At 38.7% G+C, this 19,693-nt stretch overlaps 3 protein-coding genes across 3 annotated transcripts; 1 reads left to right on the top strand and 2 right to left on the bottom strand.

Moving 5' to 3' along the window:
• Positions 1-1,168: 1,168 nt before the first annotated feature.
• e4f1 (E4F transcription factor 1) lies at positions 1,169-7,951 on the bottom strand. Its single transcript, XM_062438800.1, has 14 exons — positions 7,819-7,951; positions 7,492-7,613; positions 6,185-6,272; positions 5,919-6,100; positions 5,692-5,812; positions 5,442-5,594; positions 5,126-5,313; positions 4,735-4,971; positions 4,276-4,387; positions 3,901-4,118; positions 3,557-3,755; positions 3,284-3,450; positions 2,480-2,542; positions 1,169-2,317 (listed from the first exon to the last, which is right to left on the bottom strand). The coding sequence occupies exons 1-14, from the start codon at positions 7,913-7,915 to the stop codon at positions 1,943-1,945; spliced, it is 2,322 nt and encodes a 773-aa protein (XP_062294784.1). The 5' UTR covers positions 7,916-7,951; the 3' UTR covers positions 1,169-1,942.
• A 1,742-nt stretch (positions 7,952-9,693) lies between these two features.
• narfl (nuclear prelamin A recognition factor-like) lies at positions 9,694-14,182 on the top strand. Its single transcript, XM_062439056.1, has 11 exons — positions 9,694-9,769; positions 10,691-10,786; positions 10,884-11,027; positions 11,137-11,266; positions 11,437-11,571; positions 11,938-12,056; positions 12,365-12,494; positions 12,581-12,653; positions 12,873-13,010; positions 13,200-13,357; positions 13,479-14,182. Exons 1-11 carry the CDS (start codon positions 9,704-9,706, stop codon positions 13,718-13,720), a joined length of 1,431 nt encoding a protein of 476 aa, XP_062295040.1. The 5' UTR covers positions 9,694-9,703; the 3' UTR covers positions 13,721-14,182.
• A 59-nt stretch (positions 14,183-14,241) lies between these two features.
• Positions 14,242-19,053, bottom strand: LOC133999683 (hydroxyacylglutathione hydrolase-like protein). The gene is made up of 9 exons (XM_062438948.1): positions 18,991-19,053; positions 18,609-18,750; positions 17,364-17,428; positions 17,122-17,239; positions 16,852-16,960; positions 16,523-16,626; positions 16,181-16,282; positions 15,549-15,628; positions 14,242-15,152 (listed from the first exon to the last, which is right to left on the bottom strand). Exons 2-9 carry the CDS (start codon positions 18,711-18,713, stop codon positions 15,002-15,004), a joined length of 834 nt encoding a protein of 277 aa, XP_062294932.1. The 5' UTR covers positions 18,714-18,750; positions 18,991-19,053; the 3' UTR covers positions 14,242-15,001.
• Positions 19,054-19,693: the final 640 nt, after the last annotated feature.

A 19,693-nucleotide genomic window follows, 5' to 3' on the forward strand; every position in this document is an offset into this window, starting at 1 on the left:
CCTCTGTTACTCATGTGGATGGGGCCCTCTCAGAGGGCTGAGGAATGACCCAGAAACTGTGTGGTGTACCAGCCAGGGACACTTCTCTGATTATAGCGTCTGCGTTAACCTCAGCACCAGTTAGAGATATAGCCTGCAGTTATGCTCAAGGTTACATGCACTGAATACAGCAGTATTTCAGCTAAGCCAATGAGACACTGTGAATTTGGCAAAGAAATGCAAATACTGCAGTTTAACTCAGTCTCTCAGCGCATCAGTCAGTTCAAGCCTTGTGGTCTGTGCTTTCCGTCCCAGAGGATGCATCAGTGTTTCATCTGGCAGGCGTGTGTGCTTTCAGAGCAGGTGGTATTCCCATGATGACATGGAAGATGACATTCACTCTATAGACACAATCTTCTGGAAAAAGAAATGAAGTAAATTAACTTAACCCAAACAAAACAAAACAAAAGATTAACAACACCTGATCTATGGCGACACAGAAAAGAAATGGGCTGATATTCTGGCATTCTTCACTGATGTTGAGAGGACTTTGCTGGCAGACAATTATGAATTTGTAGATTTGAAACAACCAGATACCAACAGGTCACAGTCAAGTATTTGTGTGACAAGTAGAAAACATACGTTATCTCAATAATGCAAAACTGGCTAAAAGCAGTTGTGTCAATGTTGAATTAACTCAACTGTCTGCATTGTTTTGTCTATAGTTTGCTCTTCTCACTAGTCTGAAGGATTCAGGTAGAAAATATGCTTCCACATAGACATTAATAAACTAAATGTGATGACAGCTGTGTGAACAACATTGATCAAATCTGATCAAACCACACCGAGGTGTTGGCAGTTAAACTCTTCATAACTCTGTGGATGATTTTTGTCTTATTTTTATCTTTGATGACTCACTAAGACACAAATATTAAATGATACAGAGAAATGCTCTGTATGTGGTTGTTTCTTCTGCCAAGATCAGCCTCAAACCTGCAAAAGACATTTCAAAAAGAAAAATAATTTCACACACATATGATATCATATCAATGTCAGGCACATTCTATAATAGCATAGTGAAAAATTGTAAAATCTTTCTTCTCTATCAGGAAAACAAGGTATTAAACAAAGATGAATAAAAGTCCATTTTATATGAAAATAGCATTTATTTAATGCAAATTCTGCTTGAGTAAACTGGCCACATTTTTATGTCTGTGTACTGGTGAATCTGTCATGCTTAGAGATGCATTTGATTGACCAGCTCAGAACAGCAAAACTGTACCATGGGGAAATTTATAGTGTCCCTGAATGGTCTCAGGCAGGCAGGCAGGTGCACAAATCTGGATCAGTCTTTAAAGAAGAGAAGAGTTTCAAGATGTGACCGTGGCCAGCCTGGACATCAGAGAGTGCAACTGAAATCTGCAATCAAATGATGCCGTTTTAGGTAGTACAAGAAATAGAAATAGGGATTTCACTTTTTGACAGCAGGAAAGAAAAGAGGCTAACAGATGAAGGCAACAGGGCAACGGTTTAGTTGGAAAAGCCTAGAACATAATGCAGAGACAAACATGTTCAGTTTGTGCAACGTAAAAGAAATACACTTCTGTCTTTAAACGGGCCTTCTACATGAAAACCTTATAAAATTAAGCTAATAATCTAGTCTTTTAAGCCAGATGCACTTAAAAGTTGTAACATTAGCTACAAATATGAATGCAGTGCTTCATTTCAGTCAATCAATAAACAAAAATGTATCACGATAGAACAAAACTAGTCCTCATGCACACTCATTCTTTACATGTCATACAAAAATGGCTAAGTTGTTCTATTTCTGTAACTTTATAAACACTTTGGCCTTACTTTTGTAACTCAATCAGCCCCAAACGAAGCTCATATGAACTGGACAGTAATCTGCTACGCAGGTTTAGAGCCACATTCATCGCAGTCCATAGTACATACGCTACAATCACACAATGACAGTCTGAATCTCCACCTCCTCTGGAGAGGTGATGACATATTCCTCTTGCTGCTGCACCATCTGTATTCCATCCTGCACCACTTCCTCTGTCGTAACCATAGTAACTGTTCCGTCTGGTGTCTCCACAGTGCCAGCTGTGGCCAGGAGTGTGCCATCACTGATGGCGGAGGCCAGTGTCATGGCCACCTGCTCCGTCAGGCTCTCCGGTGTAGCGATGGTGATGGTGTCGCCACAGTCGGAGATGGATGCGCCCTCCTCGTTCATCGCAACGTTGCGCACAATGATCTGATGGCTGCCTGTGCCGCCGGCACCTTGTGACTGGCTGACAATTCTCTGCACCACTTTCATGATGTGGTTGCCCATCTGGGAGTGAGAGGTTAGAAACAAGGTTACAGGACAATGCAAATGCTTTAATTTAACAATCTGAAACTTTACTTGTTCATCAACCTGAATTTTTGAAAACAGTGAGTGTAGACAGTGACAGTAGATCATATAAATGTTCCCATTTTGGCTGCATGTACTGACCTCATTTTCGCTGTCTTGAATGAGTGTAACCTCCTCTTCCTGCACTTGCTCGTCTGTTTGAGTCTGGAGGGAAAAAACAGACAGTCAACAATAGCATAGCACAACAGCATATTACACCAAACATTAATACAGAACATTTTATTAACAACATAATAAATATATGCATGAATGAAAGCCCTAATTAGACACTGCCCAACTGAATTTAGCAAAACCCAACATTAACCCATTTTTTTTAGAATTAGTTACCTTTTCATCCAAGCCTGAAAATGCTTAAATAAGCTTTAGACAAATAAAGAAAAGGACTGTATTTTGTGTCTGTATTTAAATTGTGTTAACCTAAACTAACAAGTGTTAAGAGCACTAAATGCAGGAACTGCGGTCATTTAACAATCTTTTAGTTCCTCCTGGCTTTAAAATTATATTTTAATCAGGCAGATGTTATTTTTGATGTGTTATTTAATATTGACAACCTCACATGTCAGTTACTTGTATAGAAAGAAAATAATGTAGAGTACAAAAATGCTGCTGTTACACTTTTGCTGAAAACAAATAAAATACCCTCACATGTGGTCATTTTGTACTATGTGAACAGTACAATTGTTTTGCCCTTCAAGTCCAATCAGTGATATCACAGCATGTTTTCTGCTAGTGACAGCAAATAGAAAACACCTGCTGTTCTGTAACTGATTGCAGTGTGGGCACAGGAGTTTGAACCCAAAAGTATTTTACCCTTATATGCACCTTGATGACACCCTTGTGATGTACATACAGTTACTCTTTACCCAGCTCCCCTGTGACTCTCACCTTGATGATGTACTCCTGTGTGTCTGCCACCACAGAGGAGAACTCCACCAGGACAGCATGAGGATCCTCTGAGATGATGGCTGCTGTAGCGAGGCTGTCCACTGATGTCTGCTCCTCTGTTACCTCACCCTGCTGCTGCTCGCTGGAATCGTCCTTGTGGCAGCCTCCTAGTGGAAATCAAAACAAGCTTCTATCATTAGGCCTGTTTGTATAACTGCTGCAAATGCATGGTATTCTTTAAGTCTTGTTTTATTGTCTGTCCATCTCCTTTACCTTTTGCACGCATGTGTCGATTGAGGGTCCCATGCTCAGCAAAACCCCGGCCACACTTTGTGCACTTGAAAGGTTTTTCTCCGGTGTGATGGCGGATATGTCGCACCAGAGAACCTTTCTCTCTGAAGCCTCTTAAGCAAAACTGACAAACGTAAGGTTTCTCATCCCCATGAGTCCGCTGATGCACCTGCAAAGCATTCTGAGCAAGACAAAGACACATTGTTAAGAAATAGACCTGGAAACACCTGATAAGTCTCTGAATGACAAACTGGTTAAAAGTTTAGAGTTCATTACAGCAAAGAGTTTCATCTATAGTTATGACTAGTAAATTAAAACCAAATCACCTTAGTCTTATACCCCTTGTTGCATCTGACACAGTGGTAAGGTCTTTCATCAGAGTGGGCCCTCATATGTTCACGCACATGACCGATGGTTTTGTACAGCTTGCCACACTCTCCACACTTGTATCTCCTCTCACTGACATGCAGTTCCATGTGTTTCTTAAGCAGGTAACCACTCAGAAACTCCCTGTGGCACAGAGTGCACTTAAAGGGCTTGTAACCTACATAAAGAACACAAAAATATATTTTAATGATTGTCTGACCAAAAAACCCATCAAGTTCCTGAAAGTGATTAGTGTCCTGTCACCCAGTTCACACTTTTAAACAGTAGTTTTCACAAAGGGAGAGCTCAGTGAGGCAGTGAGTACTCATACTTACCATAATGGCCCTTGACATGGAACCGGAAATAGTTCAGGCCCTTGAAAGAGCGACTACAGTGTGGACATGTGTACAATTTTATGCATGACTGATCATCTCCATCACCTGCTTCCTGCAAAACAAACAATGTACAAGCTGCTTTAAAAATAATGTTATGTGTGCGCAAATAATCACTGCCTAGTCACAATCTATGAAATGTCAGGAAAGGGTGAAAAATGCCTGTTATAATTTCAAATTGCCTGTTTTACATGACCAAAGGTCAAAAAATCAAAAGATATTGACTATATTATCATATATATGACAGAAAAAACCACCATCATCACTATAATTTTGCTCGAAATATAACTAAGAGCCACATTCCATATTTAGTACATTTAGAGTAATGCAGTCTACTATTTTAAAAGGACAACACATTGCAAAACCTGTCTTTAAACACAATGCAGTCACTCTCGTTTTTACCTCTGCCTCCATCTCCACAAACTCTTCTTTAACCTGGATCTCTGTGATATTCTCATCGGCATCAGGACAGTCGGTGACCACTTTATTTATCTCCTCAGTTGCCTGTGAGGTCTCCTCGACCACTGCTTCCTCTGTCCCCAGTGCAATGCCAGAGTTGATGATGGCCTGGCAGATGAGACTGTCGCCTGCTGCTGCGGCTGCAGCCAGGGCTTCTGCCTGAGACTGCTCCACCACCACCTGGCCAGAGGGAGGGCAACCGGTCAACAGAGAAGTTTGGGGAAGAGATACACCTCCACCATTCCACATTTTCTTTAGTATTATAAATATATAGCAAAAAGCACTTTCAGGTAAGGAATCTGTGTATTGTAATATCCATCTTTTCTCCACTCACCTGTTGTTCCTGCGTTGTGCCATCCACCTCCATAGTAAAGTGGACCTGATGGAGGACCTCTTGGGAGCCAGCCTCTACCACACTGACGACAGCAGTCTGAGCCTCCACCACCTCCTGCTGCTCTGACTGCTGCTCCACAACCACCACCTCTTGCTGGCCGGCCACTGCAGCATGATCAGCTTCAACTCCTGGATAATTCACACAAACCTGTCAGTGACTCCGTGGATGATCTTTTTCACTGGGTTTTCTAAATCTACTCCGTAACCCAGTGCTAAAAATGTAACTTGTTTCTTTACATGGTACAGAAAAAACTCACCTTTCTGTACTCCATCCTTGCTGACCAGGATCTCCTTGTACTGAACGAAGCGGATCTTTTCTGTGCAGGGTGTGAGAGCCTTAAGGTGTCTGGTGAGGGCACCTGACTCTCTAAAGGACTGGCCACACAGGGTGCAGCGATACGGCCGCTCATCTGCAAGACAATGGGAGAAAAGCAGAGTTATAATTAGGTCCACTACTAGAGTACAATGAATTCAAGACAAAATAGTCCCTACGTCTAGCCTTCATACCAGTGTGACGACGGTTGTGACGAATAAGGGAACCTTTAGTGCGAAAGGAGGTATCACACAGTTCACATGAGAAGTTCTTCTGGTCGCTGTGAGTTTTCATGTGAGTTCTCAGGATGTTGGTCTGTTCAGTGACAAAAAAAAAGCATTTGAGAGGCAAGACTGGCAACATAAAGTGCAATGCACTCATGAAATGGATTTCCAAGAATTTGAAAATCTGTATGACTTGCCGTTTTAAATGTCTTTTCACAGAGTTGGCAAATGTAGCGACCCTCTTGGTTGACTTTGTAAATGAGTTTGTCACTGTCGGCATTGTCGGATATGGATCCCTCAGTTCCATCTGACTGCTCAGTGACTTTTAACGCAGCAATTTTCTTCCTGCGGCCTCGACCCAGCTGACTACTGCTTTCATCTGTGTGGAAAATGAAGTGAAAACAACAGTTCAATCACCTCATTGTTTGAAGATTTAATTCACCAAGCTGAAATATAGACCCACCGTTAGGGTTGGTCTTCACGGGCTCATCTGAAGATGAACTTTCCACTGTTTTCACCTCTGCAGAAGGGGTTACGTTGGCTGCAGCAACCTGGTGAAATAAAGATGTCTAACTTACATTTGCTCTGCAAACCTCTGTAAACTTGCTGTTTAGAGTAATTACTGGATGTATACACAGGGGCAGGATTAAGGATTTGGGGGCACCTGGTAAACTCAAAGTAAATCTATTAATACCATGCAATAAGAACACTGCAAAGGTCCTGCATTCAAATGTTTACTTCAAAGTGAAGAGTGAACGAGCACAATGTCCTTAAATGTATTTAATGTACATTCAAGGTAGAGCTTTTAATTATAGCGACTTTATGTAATGCCAGACAGCTTAAACAATAATAATGCATCACATTTTAATCATTATATTCTTTGAATGAAATCTGAATCTGAAACATAACCAGTAACATTTGTCTGTCAAGTAAAGACATAAGGAGTATACAGTCACATTTCTTATTGTTTAATTTGCATAGACTCAAAATACTAATGATTGAAGACTAAATTCAATCATGAAGAGTTCAAGCAATGAGTGAGGCCTTGAAAAGTTGGATTTACAGATCTGAAATTTGCCCAGTAAAATTAATAGACTGTACAGTCTATTGTTGTTTGTTTGTTGATGTATGTCTGTTTTGTTTTCTTAGTGCAATATTGCATCCTTGTCGTCAAGCTTAATTGAATGGTTGGTTTAGAATGTCAAAACCAACCAGTCATCATCAGTTGTTTTTTGTTTGTTTTTTCCAGGATCCTGATATATACTTTCATTCATAAAACAAAATCAATCAATCAAACTTTATTTATATAGCACCTTTCACACAGGATAGTGTAGGTCAAAGCTCTTCACAGTAGACTGACAAACTGTCAATAAGACAAAACAAGTCACATAAAAGAAGGAATAAAAACCATAAGAAAACAAAAGCAAAGAAAAAATTAAAAGACAAACTGATTAAAATATTTAGAAAACTTAATAAAGAAAAAAATAAAATAAATTAATACAAATAAGAGAATAAGAGAAAAACGTTTTTTTTTAATTAAAGTAAAAAACATTAGGTTGAAAATAGATTAATGAAGATAAACTTTAACCAAAGCTAGACTACGACTAGGTTGAAATATTTTTTTATTAATAAGCCAAAAGAAACATGAATAAAATTGATAACAACAGATAGGTTTTGAGTTTTAAAATGTCAACACTTCCAGCTGTTGAAATTGACTTGACAGGTAAAGTAAACACATGTGAAGTGTTAACATCATATCACAGCTCCTACCTGTTTAGGGGCATCCTGGCTGGTCGCCTCTCGTCTGCAGCTCTGATGGAGCTTGTGCTGGATGAAAGCTTCCAACGTGGAAAACTCGGACTGACAGCGTCCACACTTGTGCACATCTTCATCTGACAGCACAGAGACAACACCTTTCACTTATTTATGGATAACTAACTGGATAACGTACTGGCGCTACACGCTACCAACTAGCTTCACGTCTGTAAACATGTAGCTAGCTGCTAGCAACATTTCACGATGGAGGAAGTTAGCTAGGCCCAAAACGCAATAACTAATGAATATTTCATGCTTGTTTCATTCAATGAAAGGACCAACCTTCATCTCCCAGAGTGGTTTCAATGGTGATCGTCTCGGTGCCGTTCCTCGTTTGCTCCGTCTCTGTTTCTGCCGTATGATTATTTTCAACATTCATGTCGTTCTCCGTCTCTGTCGCAACGCCGCCGCTACGGGGAGGGAAAACATGGCGGCTTTACGACCTCGTAGTCATAACAACAATAGGGCGCGTGCGTGTGTGTCATGTCATCAGAGAGGAGGAAAAAATGCGCACGTAGTTTTATTATGTGATTTTGTCCTGTAACTTTTAGCAATATCCCATGAATTATATTGGAAATATGTTTTAAAAATATGCAAAATTGATCTGAAATACTACTACTACTATTACTTCTACAACAACTACTACTACTACATACTAATAACAACAAAAACAATAATAGATTTAATTTGAAACTCAAAGTGCTGCAGTATTAATAACATAGAACGCACAACAGAAAGAAACTAAGTTTTTTTAAAAGCCTTCCTGAATAGAAAGGTTTAAATTTTACACGTGATAGCTTATGTCCATTAATCCCTCTAGGTCTATTTACTTCACATTTGACAGTTTATGTTGCTCTCACAGCTAAACATAAACTGCATGCTCAGATACACCTGTAAAAGGCCTACGATTATATTTTATTAGGGAGAGGGAGAGGGAGGGAGCCTCACACTGACTGATCAGGGTCCCATAATCCACATTTTCATATGACGATTGATTGTGTACCCTTCAGTAGGTAGTTCAGAGGGTGCAGATAAATGATAAATTAACCTCAGTCACAGACAAAAACAGGCATTCCTGAAAAAATTCAAACTTTAACGGCCCAACTATCTAGCAGAGGCATCACAATCCACAATTTTGTAAACTTTAAGTTATCACTGTAATATGCACTGATGTGAGCTCTTGTAGCTACCCACCTCGTTGCTTAATGGTATATAAACTGTAAAAATGTCTACAGTATTTCATTGTATTGTTGGAAGAGGACCAATTAAGTATTAAAAGTATAAAAATACATAAATTATTGAAGGTGTGCCTTATGACATATTAGAATGTATGACTATGTGCTGGATAGCCCTGGCCAAATTTAAGCCCTGAAAACACCTACAGTGACCCCAACACACAGGCGGAGTTGGGCCAGTGCAACATTTTTGTAGACCCACCACCTCTCACAACGGACTTTGACACCAGGAAACCACTCCTGAAAGAAGTCCAGGAGGTTGTGAAGAAGTCAAGAAGCCCCTGGACATAGTCGAATCCTGTACAAGGTTTACAAGAACTGCCCTCGCCCTGGAGATGAACACTGTCAGAAAGGTGATAATTCTGCTTTATGTTTATTATTGAGATCTTAGTGGATGATGGTGGTGTACTAGGGTGCATTATATTAAATGGTGCTCCTAATATTTTGTCCACTCCATTAACATATATGAGAGGGCCAAAATATTAGGAACAGCATTCAATATAATTCATCCCAGTATATATGCCACCACCACTCAGTACCACCCCAGTAATAAACATAAAGTAGAATTATCACATTTTTGACTGTGTCAATAAAAACTGAAAATGTATAAACTTCATAAATGTAAAATGTATAGCAGAACTGTTGTATTGGATTGTACAGGTGTACCTAATGAAGTGGCCGGTGACTGTATAAACAACAAAAACTGTTAAAACGTATAACCACTGTTAAAAGACATTTATTCAACTTTAAAAAAAATTATATTTATATCAACCTTTAGTCCCCCTAGCATGTTTGTAATTGTAAACTCAAGGTGTATACACAGACTTGCCGCATAGGCCGACTTGTTTCAAAACAGCGGTTCATTAAAACAGAGCGAGCGATAGCTATCCACGACACAAAAAGTAAACACAGAACACTTTTCGGCAGTCAATATGGCTTCCCAGTTCAGCGGTGTCCTGCAGCTGACAGATCTCGATGATTTTATCACCCCTTCTCAGGTACTGAAACATATTCTAATATGTTACAACTCGTGATTTATCCCTAAAGGACATAAACTAACGCAAAGTATTCACTCCTTGTCTCATATAAAATAAGATATTACCGTAAAGCTATTGACGTAGTTAAAATGTTCAACTATCTGGTCGTGTCAGTGCCGCTGTGTGAGCTAAACGTTACAAAATACCTACAACTAATGAGTCCTTTTTCACAGAGAGTTGTCAATAACGTGATTTCTGTTCATGGTGTAAAATCAGCTCATGTTAAACTGTCAGAAGCGTGCTACCCAGTTAGCTCACTGCTAATGTTAGCAATGATGCAACTGCGCACAAATAACTATAAGGCTAGTTATTGTCAGAGTATTTGCTAGTTTATATCGTTGTTGTTATTACTACTACCCGCTTATTTGAATTATATGACACTGATGTTTATTTGCATTTTGAACTCTCATTTCATGAAGAATTTTGTCTGTCGTTCTTGAGCTTTATTAAGAAAAGAGGCAAAATATCTCCCAATCTGCCCATACACCTCGGTCTGTTCACCTCTATGGCAGTGTTATTGATTGTTTTGTATCTGAATTTATTGAGTTTAATACTATTATTCATTCGCTTATCAAGTCCTTTGGTTTCTTTGGATGTGTTAGTCTTTTCACAGTGCTGCTTCAGAGTTCACTTACTAGCCTTTTCTGAGCTTTTAGCCACATCTCATGGTTGGGAGAGTTTGCTCAGTTATTTCTAAGAAGGTTTGGTTGTCCATGTTGTCTTAGATGTCCATCTCCGTCACAAGCAATCTCAAAAGCCATGTGATGCAAATGAAAGCTCTGGTGACAGCTCCTGAGTTGACCTTGAGCTAAGATTTTTCTTTTTGGTCAACTGTCCCTGAGGTCAAGAACAAACCTCATGTTTGTTGTCTCTGTTTTGCAGGAATGTATCAAACCTGTCAAAGTAGAGAAGAAACGGGGCGCATCGGTGGCCAAAATCCAGATAGAAGATGATGGTAGTTATTTTCAAGTCAACCAGGTGTGTATAGAGGCTAATCCAAACCTGTGTGTTGAGTAATTGTAGCACCATTTTACATCTTGGCTCTGTATTTTTATTTTTTATTTTTTATTTGTAGGATGGTGGGAAGCAGAAGCTGGAGAAAGCAAAGATCACACTGAATGATTGCCTGGCCTGCAGTGGTTGTATAACCTCAGCTGAGAGCGTCCTCATCACGCAGCAGAGCCATGAGGAGCTCTTCAAAGTGCTCCGTGAGAACAAGGTAGAGATGGATATCTGTTTGTTTGAATCCTTCTGTTTTATGTGTCTGGTCGTGCTTGGTTTTGCAGCCTTAGGATTGTGATAGTAGTAATTTTGCGGTCCGTCCACAGGCCAAAGAGACAGAGCAGATGTTGGTGGTGGTGTCATTGTCACCGCAGTCCAGAGCCTCTATCGCAGCACGCTACGGCCTCAGCAGCAGCGAGGCTGGAAGGAGGCTTACCTCTTTTTTCAAAGGTCTTGGTGAGTGGAAGTAACACTTGATTTCTGCTCAATGTAAATTATATTGCTTATAGTGATACAGGAAATAACAACAAGACAGGTTGATTTAGCTGGACACAGTCAGTTTTGAAGATGATTATCATTGTTATTTAGATGCCAATTAAAAGGACTTGTATGATGCTTGTTTACAGGGGTTCACCATGTGTTTGACACAAGCTATAGTCGGACATTCAGCCTGTTGGAGAGCCAGCGAGAGTTTGTAGAGCGATTCCAGAGGAAAGAGCAGGACAAAAAATCCCTGCCCATGCTGACGTCTGCCTGTCCAGGTAGTCCACAAAAACCTTTATCAGTTCAACATAGAACCTTCTCTGTGGTTCAAGATGCTGAGCACGAAATCACAACAGTGTGGGCAGGAACCTTTCATCTTTCACTTCTCTCTTATTATTTCCTGTCAGCTCTCTACTGTCCACTCTCTAATGAAAAAAAGCAACTATTGCTTGAGGAGAAGAAAAAAATGTTCTTTTTATTGACAACATTATTGTAACAAAGTATTGTGAGTTTATTAATGATCTTTTCCATTTTTAGAAATGAAAGCTTTAAGACAGGCGCAGTTTGAGTTGCTACATTTCTTGTGATTACTGTGTTTGTTCAAAGGCGCCTCTCATTTTATGTTTGTTTGCGTGTATGTTCAGGTTGGATTTGCTATGCAGAGAAGACTCATGGAGAGTTTATTCTGCCGTACATTAGCACCACTCGCTCCCCTCAGCAGATGATGGGTTCTCTGGTTAAAGGTTATTTTGCTGAACAACAGGTATTAAAACACATGCATATGAGATATGACTGTGAGCTCCACCTGATCGATGTTCATGTAATTTCACATTTCACCTTCATATCTGAGAGTTTCACTGCTTTTAATCTGCAGTGTAAGACTCCAGCTAGTGTTACCAAAATTGCAAAGATTCTCAGTACTTAGAAGATCCATGGGTTTTATAGTAGAATGGTTTTTGTATGAAAGCAAATTAGGAATATTCTACCATTTTCTCTTTTTGTACTTGTCTCCTTCAGGAATGGATGAAAAATTATAATGAGTTTCCATTTTGCTGTGTGTTGTTTTGTTAGGGACTGACTCCACAGCAGATCTACCATGTGGCAGTAATGCCCTGCCCTGACAAGAAACTTGAGGCCTCAAGGCCAGACTTCTACCTAAACAAACCTGAGACCAGAGAAGTGGACTGTGTCCTCACCTCCGGTACAGTATCTACTCCTGTGATGTTTTTTGTGTGTATGAATGTGCAGCATCCTCTCTCTTTTAATTTTTTTTACTGTCTCATATAGGAGAGGTTCTGAAAATGCTGGAGGAGGAAAAAGTGTCTCTTAGTGATGTGCAGCCTGCACCCCTAGATACAATGTAAGTTTTGTGCCATTGTTTTAAACTTTTACAATGTCAGTGTGAGAAAAAGCAAAGCAATAGCAGCAGAAAATAACCACCATCTCTTGACCTAATTAAAATATTGCAGTTAAAAGAAAAACACTGTTTAGCACAGCTTCTCTCCTAAAAATAAGCCATTGCATAAATATATAGAATAACAGTTGGATTTGGACCAAACTAATATTATTTTTGACCCAGGTTCAGCAATGTGAACGGGGATGAGTTCCTGAGTCATGCTGGGAGTGCTTCAGGGGGTTACCTCCATCATGTTTTCACCAATGCTGCCAAACAGCTGCTTGGAGAGGAGGTAAAGGAACTCACCTACAAGACCCTCAGGTGAGTCTGTCTCATCTGCTTTAATGTCAGAGGATTAGAGGCTCTTCATTTGTAGCCTCACAGGTGTAGGATCAAACCACTGTTTATAAAACATTTAAATACACCATCTTGCTTTTCTTGTACCGCACATGTTAAGGAGTACTGCATAAATGAAAGCCTTGTTTTCCCACCTCAATGCCTCTGCCATAGGAATAAAGACTTCCAGGAGGTGACTCTGGAGAAAGATGGTGTAGTCGTGTTGTGCTTTGCCTCCACATACGGCTTCCGTAACATCCAGAACCTGGTGCAGAAACTAAAGAGGGGGAAGTCACCTTATCACTTTGTGGAAGTTATGGCTTGTCCCTCAGGTAAGGAGAAATATGTATATGTCAAAATTTCCAACAACACTTTTGCTCTGTTGATACAGTATATAAGTAAACATATTGATTGTTTACAAGTAAATTCCCCTAACCTCTTGTTTATATCCAGGTTGTCTAAATGGTGGTGGGCAGATAAAGGCCTTACCTGGTGAGAACCAAAAGGAGCTTCTTCAGAAAGTTGAGGAGCTCTACAAAGCAGATCTCCCCCAAGCACCAGAAGATGACACACGTGTGGCCGAGCTGTACCAGTCCTGGCTGCACAGTGTAGGCGAGGAGAGAGCCAGAGAGCTGCTGCACACGCAGTACCACGCGGTGGAGAAGATGACCAACGGACTCGGTATGAAGTGGTGATGTTTTAGACAGCATCGTTTTGCAGAGTTTTATTTTGCAAGGTTTCTTTTTTAAGCATACACTGACTACAGAACCGTCCAAATAAATGTCACTTTTTCTGTATCTCTTCAGAGATAAAAATGATGTAAGCAAAGACAAATATAAGGTTTGATGTAGTCCAACATCTCTTTACTCTTGACTATCTGCTTGTCCAGATGCTGTTTACCTCAGTATTTTAATTACTAGGTTATAGATAATACGCACACAATTCTGATGCCAAACCAAATTACATGTATGGCCTGATCATTTCTCTTACCACTGCTAATTGTCCACTCAAATGTAAAAAAAATAATTCATTTGTGTGGCACCTGTTACACTTTGAAAATGTGAGTTGAAATAATATCAAATTGTTATCATTCCTTGTTTATTTAACCTAATGATTAAATATATTTTTTGAAAAATTAAAAACATTATTTAATTGTAGCCGTTTGTCTTGTCGTTTTTTATATAAAACATGAAGAACATGTCAGACAGAATACAGATTCAGAAGTGTGTTTTATTGCTGTACAGTTATAAGCTCTCCCAAACTTGAAAAGCAGCACTTTACATTCATAATGATGTACACTGCATTTTTTCTCTACCCATGTACAGTTTATGAGCAACACAAACAACATATCAGATCCCTGCTCCAATATAATGTTTACAAGGTGCAGTCTGACAAATCTGTGGCTTTCAACTGCAAAAGTAAGCAAGAGAGCGAATGTGGAAAACAGACAATATGTCCAAACTACAATGACAGAGTTAACATGAACTTGAAACTCAGGAAAAATGCATTGGCAGTAACAGAAAATAAATATTTACAGTAATAAGAGAGAAAGGTGCATAATATTTCAAGGAAAAGAAACATTATAATATAAATAAGGCAGAGAAATTAAGCTTATTTTTCTCCCAAAATCAGTTATCATCAAGTCTCGTGGGTTTACAAGATTTTTCATTTGGAATCTGTGTTAGTAGATGTGGTGTGGCTCAGTTAGTTTGTACATAACAGACTGGGAGACCAGCCCTTAAATGAAAGTAGTTTATATTTAACGGAAGCAGCTTTATACTGGCCTTTTTGTGCAGACGTTTCTAAAACAATATACATGCCCATAAAGGTCAACGAGGCCCCCAAAAGTATAAATGAGTTAAATTTAGGGTAAAAGCAATGAGCAGTATTGTGTCTTGCCGCATTCAGTCAATCAATCACACCAGTCCTCCTCATTAGCTGAACATGTCCCGTGTTCAGAGCTTTGAAACTGGGTTTCAGGGTCTGAGTAGCCCCCACTCCAAAGCCAACATGGCATGTGGAGGAAGTCTCTCCTTGGGCTTCTTGAATTTGTCCTTCTCCTTCCGTAGGACCCTCAGCACCTCCACTGGATCTGTCTTCCCTGTGAACTTTTGCACGCCTTCCTCCCTAAAGTAAAGGAAGATTTGATTTGACAGAAATATCAGAGACCAAAGTGAGATACAGAATTGTGGTAAGAAGTGTCCTGATTAATCTTGAGACACAAACTCACCAAATTAGCTAGTCTTAACTTAAATACCCATTTTTATAGCACCAGTGTGACATACAGAGTGTTTAAGAGCAAACAATTAAACACACAATGTATGCACTGAAAATTCTCAAAGCAGCAGATGAAGCCCAAACAACATAAAACAAAATCATCTGAATTTAAAAACTGGTTTAGAGAGATTTGTTTAATTTTAGGTGCCCTTTAGCCTTTAATCTGTTAGAACAGTTAACAATTCATCTGTTTAATTTAGCACTTGGAACAGCCTTCTTGTTTCATTTGTAACTATTCAAACTCACGAGAGGCGAAGAAAAGGGTTGTATTCAAACTCCTCCATCAGGGTGGATGGCACTGTGGGTTTGTCGTCATCATCTCTTGCCTGTCAACACAAGGACTTTAAGACAACTGGGTATAATAAATATGAATAATCAAGATTGGTGATATTCTATATTTTTATTACTCTCAATAAATTCCATGAAAATATCAAAAACAGCAACGATTTGTTCCTGCTTGCAATTATTGTCATAGAATAGCTCATTCCACTGCTGTCCTAAAAACACATCAGTGAGCCACATGATATGTTTCTTTATTACAATTAACATGTGCATTGTAGTTCATTTTGAATCAATTCCACATACATCTTGCTGCTGCTATTGTAAATATTCACTTCATTAGAGCACCAAATGTGTATTAATCCACTGCTGAAAATTGTCCCAAGCAAATGCTTTTTACTCCTTGTTAAGAGTTAATTTTGCTAAAAAACGACAGTGTCCAGCTGTTTTCGGTATATCCTGTATTTAGCCTTTTTTGTGACTTGTTTTGAAAGCTTTACTACTTCAGTAGGGACAACTGGTAATTAAGAAATGGACTGTGGCACTGATGGTTTTGGTCTTTTCATGGGATGTGTGCACAATAAGAAAGAGGTTTTCACCCTGGCCCAGCTCAGCATCTCTTTAACCTTCTCATTCTCTGGCTCCACCAGCATGGCAAACTTCAGGTTTTTAATGGTGTACTCATGTCCACAGAACACCTTCTATAAAATGAAAAACAATTCACATTTAGATAACACAGTGGAGTATCTTAGTGAGTCTTTGCTGTTTGTGTTGATGTTTCACACAACGAAGGGAGAGATGGCAGCCAGCTGCACTGAATCCCCTCATTGTTTGTATGTTCTTATTCATCACTGTGACTCAGTCTTGGTGCTCGCTTTTATCTGAGGTCATGTTAGCTATAAGTTATTAGCTGCTCTTAACACTGTGAGGGCTCCACGTACCGTGTCTTGAGGTAGGGAGCCCAGCACCTCGGTGAGATTGTGGTACATCTGTTCTGCCGTACCCTCGAGAAACCGTCCACATCCACCAATAAACAGCGTATCCCCTGACAACCAAGAGAAGGGACAATTGGGATCTTACAAAGGGCAGTGGCCAGTTCATGTCCTCCCATACAACAAGAACAATGGATAGTGTGCTTGTCAACAAGGACTCATATCTCTAGCCACTTAAAACTGAGGTAATTTAACATATGTCATGATGTACTGTGTAAGTATGTGATGTATGCAGATTTCAACTGGTTCACCAGCTCTTTATGTTTCCAGACAAAGACCTGTGAACACAGCAGGGGCATCAGTGCACTCATCCTCCCAAACAAAGTAGCACATGTGACCAGAGGTATGGCAGGGAGTAAATAGGCACCTCACATTGATTGCGTTAAACTGCAAATGGAGAAAATACAACATCAAAAGACAATATGGCAAAGACACAACAAGAAAATATTTTATCAAATCATTGCATTTTTGTATAATTTACATTTGGAAAGTCATAATAGAAGCACAGACCAAATAAAGACATTTTACTCCATTTACAATGTGAGCACCTTCAGTTCTTGAGCGCTGGTGACTTTATCAGTCAGAGCCCCGATCCGATCATCTCCCCCGTACACCCTCAGCCCAGGAAGCTCCTTCACCAGAGCCTCATTCCCACGAGCATGGTCCCTGATCAGTGGCAACAGGTTAAAAACTGCAGGTTAGTCATTACATTAGCAGTGACTTGGGTCTTCTGTCACTAATATGCTCTTATAATTCTTGCAAATCCCCGTCTTGAAGCAAACAGTCTTACCAGTGATGGTGTGTGGTGAGAATAGCCACCAAAGAAAGGCCCTCTCTCTTCACTATTTCTAGCAACTGTTGAAAAAAAAGTCAATTAGTCAATCAACAGAAAAATAATCAGAAACAAATTTGAGAACAGATGGATCATTTAAGTAATTTTTCCATTACATTACCAAGTTTCTGCTTTTTTGTCCTTATATGATAGTATACTAAATATATTTCATTTGATGACTTCACTTTGGAGGTACAGAAATAGTAATGTTCACTATTTTCTGAGATTTTATGAGCAAATGATTAATTGGATAATTGTGAGATTAACCATTAATGACAATAATCATACACTGCCAGTACACATAACTATTGATTTTTCTCTACTTTTGTCTCTTTGTTATTCATACAGCATGTGTGTTATACTTATTTTTCTTTTGTTTACTTCTTTCTTTATTGCCATCCTAAACATATTTGAGTTTTTTAATCTAACCAGCACTTCGTCCATGAATGTTTCATGTTTTATTGTTTTGTTACTTGTGCAAATACAGATTTAAAAAAGACCAATTTTCAATGTACATCACACAGACTGACAGTGTTGGGGATTAACTGGTTACATGTCATGGCATTACGTAATTTAATTAAAAAATAAATGTAACTGTAATCCGTTACAATACAATGAGAAAAAATGTGTAATTAAATCCAAGTTACTTATGAAAATGTTGATTATTAATAAGGAGGTTACATCTGAAGTCAGACCTTTAAGATTTTGCTCAGGAGGAGGGTTTTTTCTTCATTTTTTAATATTTAACATGTAACTGAATACATATGTTGCTATTTTTAATTCTTTGAAAACATCTTTTTATAGTTTGTAAATAAACTATGAAGTGGGCTTAAATTGTGTCACAGTACTAATTACGCCCATACCAGAGTTTTGAGTTTTTTCATAAAAATATCTTAATATTCCAGTATCTACATGAACTAATGAATACATTTTCAAATGAGATAAATCTTGTTTTATAAGAAATTATCTCCCTTATAAATCATGTCAGTATCCATGAAAAACACCTGAACTTAAAATTAGAAGTAGCAATAAGTGGTAAGTAATCAAGTAATCAAATGTAATGAGTTACATTACTCGGATTAAGTAATTGAAATAGTTACACTAATTATGACATTTTAAATAGGGTAACTAGTAATCTGTAATATATTACATTTCCAAAGTAACCTTCCCAACCCTGCAGACTAAACAGTATGTATCTCTCACCCGGTGTGGTACCGCAGGGTCCACAGCTATAGCCTGTTTGCTCTGCTCTTCAATCACCAGGTACATGTAGTTGTCCTCCAGGATGGAGATCACCTTTACCTTCATGGCAACTCCACATACATGCGCAGCAGAGTGCGCGACACTTCAGAAAGAGGCTTAGTCAGTAAATATTAACTTAAAACGACAATTATGCAACCAGCATCTGCATCAGGTGTCACCGCATAACCCTTAGCTGAGCATTAGGATACCTAATAAAAATCACGCTAATACACTTCTGTTTAAACAACCATCGCTGATGTATCATTAACTAAATAGTCACTCTGGTGCTTTACGTTAATGTCAAATTAAACAATATACACAAGTCAAATATGAGCACATTTACCTTGGTTTTACTGGTAACGACTATATTGTTATATTCTTGTCCGACTGTAATGCTCTGAAAAATGTTTATACTGCATTTCTGCCTTCAGACAAGTTATCGCGACATCATCGAGCCAACAAGTCAAAACTCAGACATTTAAATCGAGCCGGAATCATCCGACAACACGCTTTATTTTTTTTAAGTGCTTCTTTACTTAGATTTGTAGATATAAATATGACATAAAATTAATTTTTAAATATTTAAAAATTGACTTTTGTCAGAGGCAAACATTCGGTTTAATTGTTTCATATATTAATGCAAGTTCACCAAATCCCTCCATGGATTAATTTTATATAGGGGACCAAAGCTTTAGAGAGGATGAACCATAGCCAAACTCAACATGCTTTGCCAACTAAATACAAAAGCATAACCTTGTGTATCATAAATCACATTTAAAAGCTTTTTAGCTTTGCACTATCTGTTCTGACATTAGATAGTTTGAATCACTTTTTTAAAATAATTTCCTTGTTAGATTTTCATTAATGATAAACTTATTCATTTCACTTCCTAGTGAGAAATAATTTCATAAACCAAATGCTCTTGTTATCACCAGGACATTTCACTATGTACAATTTAGGGGTATTTTACTTGAATTTTTCCTATTTTCTACTCCACTATTTTTCAGAGACAAACATACTTTTTACTCCATAATATTTAACTATGG

Source organism: Scomber scombrus, chromosome 18 (assembly GCF_963691925.1).
Source record: "Scomber scombrus chromosome 18, fScoSco1.1, whole genome shotgun sequence".
NCBI lineage: Eukaryota > Metazoa > Chordata > Actinopteri > Scombriformes > Scombridae > Scomber > Scomber scombrus.